We start from the raw sequence: 9,045 nt of genomic DNA, 5'->3' as shown, positions 1-9,045 counted from the left end.
AGCATTGACAAAAAAAAGAAAAATAATTTAAGGAAAAAAATCATGGACAACAATGATAAAAATAATTTAAAAGAAAGAAGCACTGATGTTTGGATGTAACAGACAGAGAGCAGAACTTCCTACCGTGTGTATTATCAGCAAAGAAGCAAAAGCAGTTACAGTAACAGGGAAGGAGATGGGTCATGAGAAATTTCTAGCAAGAGATGATGGGAGTAAATTACCTGTGTCCTCCCTGTGATGACGAGCTCGAGGGGTTTGAATGCCACTGCTTCCTTTAGCTCTGTGTTGCTTCAGTTTTATTTCAGCAAATAAAAACGTACCATTTACAACTTTCAGAGCTTCTCTATTACATACCCCCCAATCCGTTTTCTCGAGAACTGTGGGGTTTCCTTCCAACGCGATGATCAGAAACAGGTCGAACATTCACCCACTCACAGACACTTAAAAACCCCACTGCCGTCGAGTAGATTCTGACTCATAGCAACCCTACAGGGCAGAGCAGAACTGGCCCATAGGGTTTCCAAGGCTGTCATCTTTACAGAAGCAGACTGCCACATCTCTCTCCCACAGATTGGCTAGTGGATTCGAACTGCTGACCTTTCAGTTAGCAGCTGAGCACTTAGCTGCTGCGCCATCAGGGCTCCTTCCACAAACACTTCCTGAGCCCCATCGTGTCCCAGGCACTGTTCTATAAAGAGTATTTCATTGAATGCAAGTGTTTGTCCTCTCTACAGGCCTTTTAAAGCCCCTAAGACCTCATATGGAGTCCTGGTGGCGCAGTGGTTAAATGCTACGGCAAGCTACGGCTGCTCACCAAAAGGTTATTTATTTTTTTAAAAAGACCTACTATCGGAACTCTGATGGCGTGACGATTAAGCGCTCGCTGCTAACTGAGAGTTGGTGATTGGAACTCACCAGTGGCTCCTGGGGGCAGACCTAGCGATGTGCTCCTGTAAGGATGAGGGAGTTCTACTCTGTCACCTGGGGTCCACAGGCGTTGCAATCGACGGGACAGCGCCTAACAACAACACATTTGCCTCTTGTTCCAAACTGAAAACTTTTTAACTCCCCAGTCCCTCCCCCTACCCACTGGTTACCATGAATCCTCTTTCATCCTGATGGATTTACCTATTCTAGACACTTCATATAGGAGCCCTGGTGGTGCAATGGTTAAGCACTCAGCTGCTAATCAAAAGGTTGGCACTGTGAACCCACCAGCTGCCCTGCAGGAGAAAGACCTGGCAATCTGCTCCCACAAAGATTACAACCTAGAAAACCCTACGGGGCACTTCTGCTCTGGGGTCACCGTGAGTCGTAATCAACTTGACGGCACCCAACAACAAGGCCTGATGTGTCTCGTCTTTTTTCTATCTACAGTGTCTAGCCTAGTTCTTCTAAGTGCGTTATAAGCACTCAAATACTTCTTGCTTAATTATATTTAAAGCAAGTCTCCTGCTTAAATGAGAGAAACCCTGAAAGGATTTGAACTCTGATACCACTCTTTATTCCAGGATGGAAGGTGAGTCTCTGAATTAGACTTTTTTGCTAAAAGAATGCTCCCCTACCACTTGCTGCCTGACAATCTCAGAAGCTTCCAGAAACCCTTCTAAGGCAGAATGAGCATGCAGTGTAACTAGGCTGGACCCTTATGCTGTGGGACCTGCTATTCATCTTCCCCACCAAAACCCAAAAACCAAACCCACTGCCATCGAGTTGCTTCCGACTCACAGCAACCCTATAGGACAGAGTAGGATTTCCAAGGAGTGGCTAGTGGATTTGAACTACCGACCTTTTGGTTGGCAGCTTAGCTCTTAACCACTGTGCCACCAGGGCCCCCAACTTCCCCAACCCCTGAATGCCTTCCATGCTACGTGCTTTCAAGCCAGCCCCCAGGCTGCTGCCTGCCCTGGGTCTGCAGGGCAGATTTCATTTCGCTCCCAAGACAGCCCAGAGGGCTTCCTCTGTGACAGCTGGAACCCACCAGCAGGCAGAAGCCAAAGGGACCAGGGATTTTTCTCCTCTGTAGAAAACAACCCTAAATCCTATAAATGATATATAAATTGCAAAAACTATAGCAAGTCTGTATATAACATGCCTCTACATACATGTATATAAAATAAGAGTAAGCCTACAAAAGTCTGGATATAAAAGTGGGCCGAGGGTCAGGACAGTGGTCGTGGATGTCTGGCTGGGCAGCTGTGCAGAGCGCAGTGACGGGCCTACATGTCATAGAGCCTGAGCTGCTCCTGCACGTCCCCGTCGGACATCTCGCCAAACGTCTCCTTGTTGTCCTCCATGAGCTTGAAGATGGCGGCCAGCTGTTCCTTCTGAACTCTGTCAAGAAGAAACGACAAAGAGGAAGATGCTCCTGACCCAAGGTGGAGAGGCTGTGAGTGGCCAGGAAGAGTCGGGCCCTCCCCTCTCATCTGTGGCTGTGGTTGCTTTTCTGATTAAGAAGAAAACTAAAATAAGTCAACAACAAAGAATAATCATGAAATAAAGCCCACTCAAAACACCAGAGCTGGTTTGCTCTAACAAACTCGTCTTCTTAGAGGGTTCTAAGTTTACCCTGGAGGTTTGGGAACCGCAAGTCTCACTTCGGTTCACTGTGCTTCCGTCTGCCCTTAAGTCTCATGTGAATGTTGACTGCACGTCACACAGTGAGCCCACAAGACAGAAGATATGTTCCCCTAAGTGGCTTGAGATCCGATGAAGCAATTATGTTGGAAACAGCCTTGTTTTTATAGAAAGTAGAAGAGAAACCACTATTGGCCAGGAAAGAGGGGAGGACACAGATGGGTACCCAAGGGTGAGGGTGGGCTGAAACCCAGCCTGTGAGGTCTCGGGGTGCGGGGATGCCCTTTTCTTAGGCGCTCAGACACCTCTGGCCAGCAGTGGCCCTGTCCACTCTAACCAGCTAACAGGCCTGGCTGAAGACCGAACTTAGTATTTCCCTCACACAGGCTGTGGCTGGGAGCAAGGTTCTGTTACCTTTCTGAGGCTCAGCACAGCTGTCTGACCAGCACAGGACAGCATGGAAGGCTGGGCGAAACTATACCACAAACCAAGGAACAGTACGGTTCCTGTTTGTCCTGCTCGGGGCCTGTGCTTGTCTGCCCGGCTGGGCATCTCATCCCTGCTCCTGCTGGCTATTCCGGTTCCCACGCCACCGCTGGGCACGGGCCACCTTCACAGAACGTGCAGCAAGCCGCGGGCCCCCGCTACTGTCACTACAGGTCACCGGAGCACAGGGCTTTGATGCAGCTTCCAGGCCGACATCCCCGAGGCTGGTCTCAAAGTCTTTTTTCCAACATATTCCTTCTGCTATAACCCTAGCTACCTCAGCCCCCCATCTTTCATCCAGAAAAAAAGCTGGTTTTCTGACGAGAGCAGCATCTTGAAGTTGACATACTCAGTTCCCAGTCTCTATGTCACTCTGGGCAAGTTGTCTCCCCAGCCAGTTCTCCTGTCTGGAGAAGGGGGACCTGAGATGTGTACACGGAACCCTGCCCCACGGGGGCTGTGAGGCAAAGATGGAACCACAACCCAGCTGTGTTCTCCCATTTTATGCTTTTGGCTGTGGTGGTTGCGTATTTTTAAGTGAGCACGTGACTTCATCCTCCACGGGAAAGTGACAGGCATCAAAATGCATGAGAGCTCAATTTTTGATGGATGCAAAAGACATTAAAAAACAAAACCAAAACAAAGCAGAACCGAAGAAACACACAGTAACCGAGATCATCTACTCAAAGTTTATTGGACTCAACCAAGTTGAATGCACAGACCCAAGCCCTGAGGAGTCGATAAGACTGGATGCCTGTGACAAGCCGGGATAATCATCCCTGGAGGGGTCACCTATGTATGGTATCAGTCAGACTCTGGCCTCGTCAGGGACAGTGCTATTGCTGTTTGGGGACCTGGGTGATCACAAGAGTGCGTCTTCTACTTGTCACGTGGCTCTGTGTCGAAGGCGTTGGCTGTGTGGCTACTTTGCCCCAAGCCCCTGAACCTAAGGTATCGGGCCCAGAGAAGGTCACTGGGATTGTCACATGCCCTAGGGGTTGACATTGGACATTTCCCAGCCTTCCGTTAAACGGAAAAAGTCTCTATAGACTTACTGCTCACCAACCAATCTAAGAGCTACAAATTAGTTTGGTATAAATATTGTCAAATATAAAATTCCAAGAAACTAATCTGGGGCTGATCTGATTATCTGGTAAAGTTCTAACTTATCTACAAAACCTTCTAGGAAAAGGCATAAGTCAAGAAACCTATTTTAAGTTAACATTATTATTATTGCTTCTGCCAGAGTTAAGGTGGAGATTCGGCTGAGTTGGTAAGAACATCAGTGGAAAGGCCTTTGGCAAACAGAGGGGGCTGGGTTCAAGCCTCCTGTACGGGAAAAATAAGGGCCATGGTCAAAGCCAACACCTGGCCCTGCTCTTTGCTGCCCAGCCATCAATATGATATACCCTCGCCCCCGATGACTGAGCCAGCTAGAGAGGAGGGAAGTGGGAGCAGGTGCGCCCCCAGGGAAAGGAGGAGGGTGACCATCCCCACTGCGTCAGCCAGCACAGGTGAGCTCTGCCTCATTTGTCTGTCAAAGGAAAGGGGCGGGGGGGCTGGAATGAAACTATAATCTGATGCTAAAACGCGGAAGTTGCTGAAATTAGTGATCTCTAAGGTGTGAAGGGAGCCCCTGGGTGGTGCAGAATGCGCTCGGCTGCTAACCAAAAGGTTGGTGGTTCAAATTCACCCAGAGGCACCTCGGAAGAAAGGCCTGGCAATCTACTTCTGGAAAATCAGCCATTGAAAACCCTACGGAGCACAGTTCTGCTGTAACACACGTGGGGTTGCCATGAGTCTGAGTTGACTCCATGGCAACTGGTTTAAGGTGTGGAGCGTGTGTGGAGAGTAGGATTAAGTGGTGAGAAAAACCTAAGTCCAGGGTCTGAGATAAAACTCTTAAAACCCTTCATCTTAGCCAAGGGGTGTACATGTCTAAACAGGGCAGAGCCAAAGGCATTTTGCTGGACCCTACTGGCCAAGGGGAAATTCCTGACTGAGGGTCTCCGTCTCAGCAGACCTACGGGGGGCCAGATGCACCCCGGAGCCTGCTGTGCTCCTCTCGCTGGGGGCTTCTGCTTTCTCTCTCAAGCTTTTAAGATGCCAAAAGGAAAAGGCTTTAGGAGGAGGCTAGGGATAACTTCATTATTCTTCAGTTCTGTAAAGAGAAACAGGAGAAAAAGATGTTGTACTCATTGCAGCTTTCAGGTACCACGGAAGGAGAGGGGGAACTGGGCGGGGGGGAGGCGGGGGAGGATGATTGGAATTGCAGAAGTTACGCCAGACATGGGTTTCTCCACGTGTGGCACTTTGCTTCTCATCTCTTGCAGCAAGATAGTCTGTTCCACAAAGCTGGCCAGAGCTCACAAGCTCCCCTCAGCCCTGCACGGATCCTCAACAGCTCACCAACACGCACTGAGTCGGCGGTTCTGATCTTTGGCTGCGTGGTTGTGCTGGAGATGTTTCTATCACCCTAGCTCAGTTCCTAGTCCTGCTGGCTGTGGTTTGCCCCTCTGTGGATACTGGCACCCTGCGACGTGTGCTTCCCAGGTGAGGCCAGCAGGGCGCCCACCTCTTATAAAGGAATAAAGGAAAGCAAAAGACTGCGTGCCCTGTGAGCAGTGAACAGCATGCAGGCATCTGGGTCTGTCCTCTGGCGCCCTCTTCTGGAGTATGGCAGTAATCATGCTGGAAACTCGCATGGCCCGTCTGCGGCGTGGATGGGAAGAACCCAGGAGAGAGTTCCCACCCTGTGGCTCCTCCGAGTCCTCTCACCCTTCCTGAGCCCCATGGGGGTTACACCACATAAATCCCCTTCCACTCAAGTCACTTCCATTTCCAGAAAAGTCAGGACCGTCCCTTCAAAACGGGCATTGGGGCTCCGGGTCCCATCAGTGCCAGCCTGGTCTACAGCATGGGTTCCATTTCCTCTGGACCAGAAGTTGGGAGGAACTGATGGTGTAGGAGAAGAGGAGTGGACGGTTGTGCGTTTTCCCTTCCGGCCAAGCTCTGCCAGCCTCACTAGCTCGGGGGTTGGGGCGGTGGGGTGGAGAGGCAGAGTCCTGCTGTGCAGGGAGGGCACTCATAAGTCTGCAAGCCACCTGTGTCTGCCACACTCTGAGCTGGGGTGACACCTCCTCGAGCGGCTGCGGTGGACACCCGGGGACCCCCCACGAGGCCGCACCAATGCTGGGGAAGCCGTGTGTGCCGGGCGGGGACTACTGGGAAGGGAGGTAGGCAGACAGGCCACAGCCAGGCCTTTCTTAAGCAGCAGCCTCTGGGTTTGCAAACCCGACCACTTTCTGCCCCTTGGGCGAAGGGATGTGATCTGTGAGCATTCCGTGGACGAGAATGCCCAGTTAAACACGTGGAAGAAGTAATGTGGGGTCTCTTGCTTTAAGTCTTGGTTCCTCGTTGCCATCGCCTGAAAACATGTGAAATGGGGCTTCTGGGAAAGCAGGAAGACATTCTAGATACTGAAGCACGGACTGAGCTGCAGGAAGAAGTAACCACTAAGATTCAAGTTCTAGACACTGATGCCGTCTGGCTGGTAATTTGGAGTCGGGGCACTTGTGGCATTTCTGTGTTAACTAGTGTGCAACTTGAGGGGGGCCCTGAAGCCAGGAGAGCAATGAGAAATAAGCCCAGAGTTTGGTCAGGAAGAATCCAGCAGGCGAAGGAGATGCAGGCTTCTCACTGGCCTGTGCTTTTGGTGGTTTGACAATAACACGCAAGTGATGTTTCATACCGACGGCTACGGGGTGGCCCCTTTAACGCCCCTCGGCGCTCCTACCCCCCTGAGAACTATCGTGCTGTCGATGAAAAGACAAAGCCACATTACCAGCCTCTGCAACTCCAAGCACCACCATGCGAAGGGCAACCGCAGTCACACAGCGCGGTGTGGCACCAAGGCGGCCCCACCCCGGGCTGCGCTGGGCTGACCGCGTGCAGCGCGGGAGGGAGCAAGCAGATGTCAAGGTCACAGGGAAAGACACACCACACATGTCAGAGAGCCGCGTGGAGCATGCTGGGCTGGCGGTAATGAAAATGGACACGAACTGCTGCCTGGCCGCAAGGACCGTGCGCAAGGGGCATGAAGCCCACCTGACCCTCCTTCTCAGCCCGGCGCACACCAGTGATAACTCAGACAAGGAACTGAGGGTGCTTTGTTCACCCAAAGAGCAGCACCTCAGGCACAACCTCGATTCAGCGGAATCACAAAGTGTAAACTGGTGATTTACAGACCCGGAGGTCCAGCTGGAGAAGGCCGTCCTTCCCAGCCCCCCCTTTTCCAAGCTCTGAACACGGGCTGACAATGGAGTCTGATCCTGGCCCCAGCCTGGTCTCCGGCCCACCTTTCAGATCTGTTCCCTCCAGATGCACAATGCACATCAGCCTGAGCAGACAGAACAAGGCCAAGGTCCATGGGGAGCCTGGAGGGAGGGTAGTGTGCCAAACTCTATCCTCTAATCCTAGGGCTGCAAACTTTTCTGGTAAGGGCCAGATACCAGCTGCCGCTGAGTTGATTCCGACTCATAGCGACCCTACAGGACAGAGTAGAACTGCCCCGTAGGGATTCCAAGGAGTGGCTGATGGATTCAAACTGCTGACCTTTTGGTTAACAGCTCTCAACCACTGTGCCACCAAGGCTCCAAGGGCCAGAGAGTAAATATTTTAGGCTCTGTGGGCCACACGGTCCCTGTCACAACTACTGAACTCTGTAGCTGTAGTGCAAACGCAGCCACAAACAACAGGAAAACGAGTGGACATCTGGATTTACAACACCAGGCAGGGGGCCAGATTCGGCGCTCAGGCTGTAGTTTGCAAGCCCGTGCCACCACTCCGGAGCACAGATGGGTCTTGGGGTTTCGGCCCTGCACTGCTTAATAAGCTGGTCATCTTCCCGGGGTAAGACTAAAGCCACATCAGCCGCCCAACAGGGCTGCAGGGCTGCAGCATCCACACTGGGGGGCCCTCCCTGAGGTCCCGGGAACGGCAGTCCTCCCCCAACATCACAAGGGGGCAGCAGCACCCCAACCAGCAGGCCCATGAGGCCCAGCAGCCACTTGAGTTAAGCCGGCCTCCAGGAACAGGGGCCTGTTGTGCAGGGGCTCAGGTGGGACACTGGGGTGTTAACTGGTGATGGAGGGGGTGGGGAAGGGGAAGTTCGGACCGCGTCATTTCTGCCGGGGACACATTAGCACAGTATGAGGCAGCTAGTCTAAGAAACCAATCTCCTTACCAAAAGGATTTGCAAGGATTTTTGTGGCTCAGGACCTAAGGAACTTGCTACAGGGAAGTGAGGTCAGAGGTCAGCTCAATCCTGCAATATAAAGGCAGCAGACAGGGTCACACCAAGAGGCAGCATCATCAGGACCCACAGTGGAGGCCGCCTTGCCTGTGCGGGTTTTCTCCCATCCCATGGAGTGGAGCCTTCCTGGGGCGGTTTGAAGGAGCTGGTAGCAGCCTCAGGAGGGGAAATGGATTTGCAGGGGCAGTTTCTGACTTTTGAGGGGTATTGGTGGTCTCGTAAGCAGACTATTGAAAGTGTCGTTGAGTTCTGCTTTCTTAAATATTAAACCTTCCTTCCAGTGCTCTGGAACCCTAGAGCGATAGCTCACAGCAAGCCCCTCCAGGTTGTCAGGGCTCAGAAAACAGCCCAGCTGCCATTCAGTCTTGCTTTACGGAGAGGCCACTCAGGCTCCAGCGTGGACGGCCCGCCTGTGCGCACAGGGGAGGAGCTGGGCTCCGGTTAAACACCCACTCTCTCCTGCCGCCTTGCTTCCAGAATGTTCCCCGACCACCCTCGCAGGATGGAGTGGAGAGAAAATACTGAGGGAAGCCCTCAGGGAGCTGGGGGTGGCGGGGAATAGCCAGATTCCAAAGCGAGGAGCTGAGCAGCCGCAGTGGCTTTCTGAGCTCCATGGAGCAGGACAGAAAAATTACGCTAAGAGCGCTGGGCGGGGGTGAGGGGGTTGA

At 52.3% G+C, this 9,045-nt stretch overlaps 1 protein-coding gene across 1 annotated transcript in view; it reads right to left on the bottom strand.

The window, feature by feature from the left end:
- Nucleotides 1-565: 565 nt before the first annotated feature.
- The window catches only part of MXRA7 (matrix remodeling associated 7), a gene marked incomplete at its 5' end in the record, with an annotated part of 31,158 nt that continues 22,678 nt past the window's right edge, over nucleotides 566-9,045 (bottom strand). Inside the window, one exon of the mRNA XM_023729170.1 lies at nucleotides 566-2,334. Within this exon, the coding sequence (XP_023584938.1) occupies nucleotides 2,220-2,334 (115 nt within the window). The remainder of the gene's footprint in view (nucleotides 2,335-9,045) is intronic.

Source organism: Trichechus manatus, unplaced genomic scaffold, assembly GCF_000243295.1.
Source record: "Trichechus manatus latirostris isolate Lorelei unplaced genomic scaffold, TriManLat1.0 scaffold00028, whole genome shotgun sequence".
In the NCBI taxonomy this organism is placed as follows: domain Eukaryota; kingdom Metazoa; phylum Chordata; class Mammalia; order Sirenia; family Trichechidae; genus Trichechus; species Trichechus manatus.
This window is presented reverse-complemented; position numbering and strand designations above follow the sequence as displayed.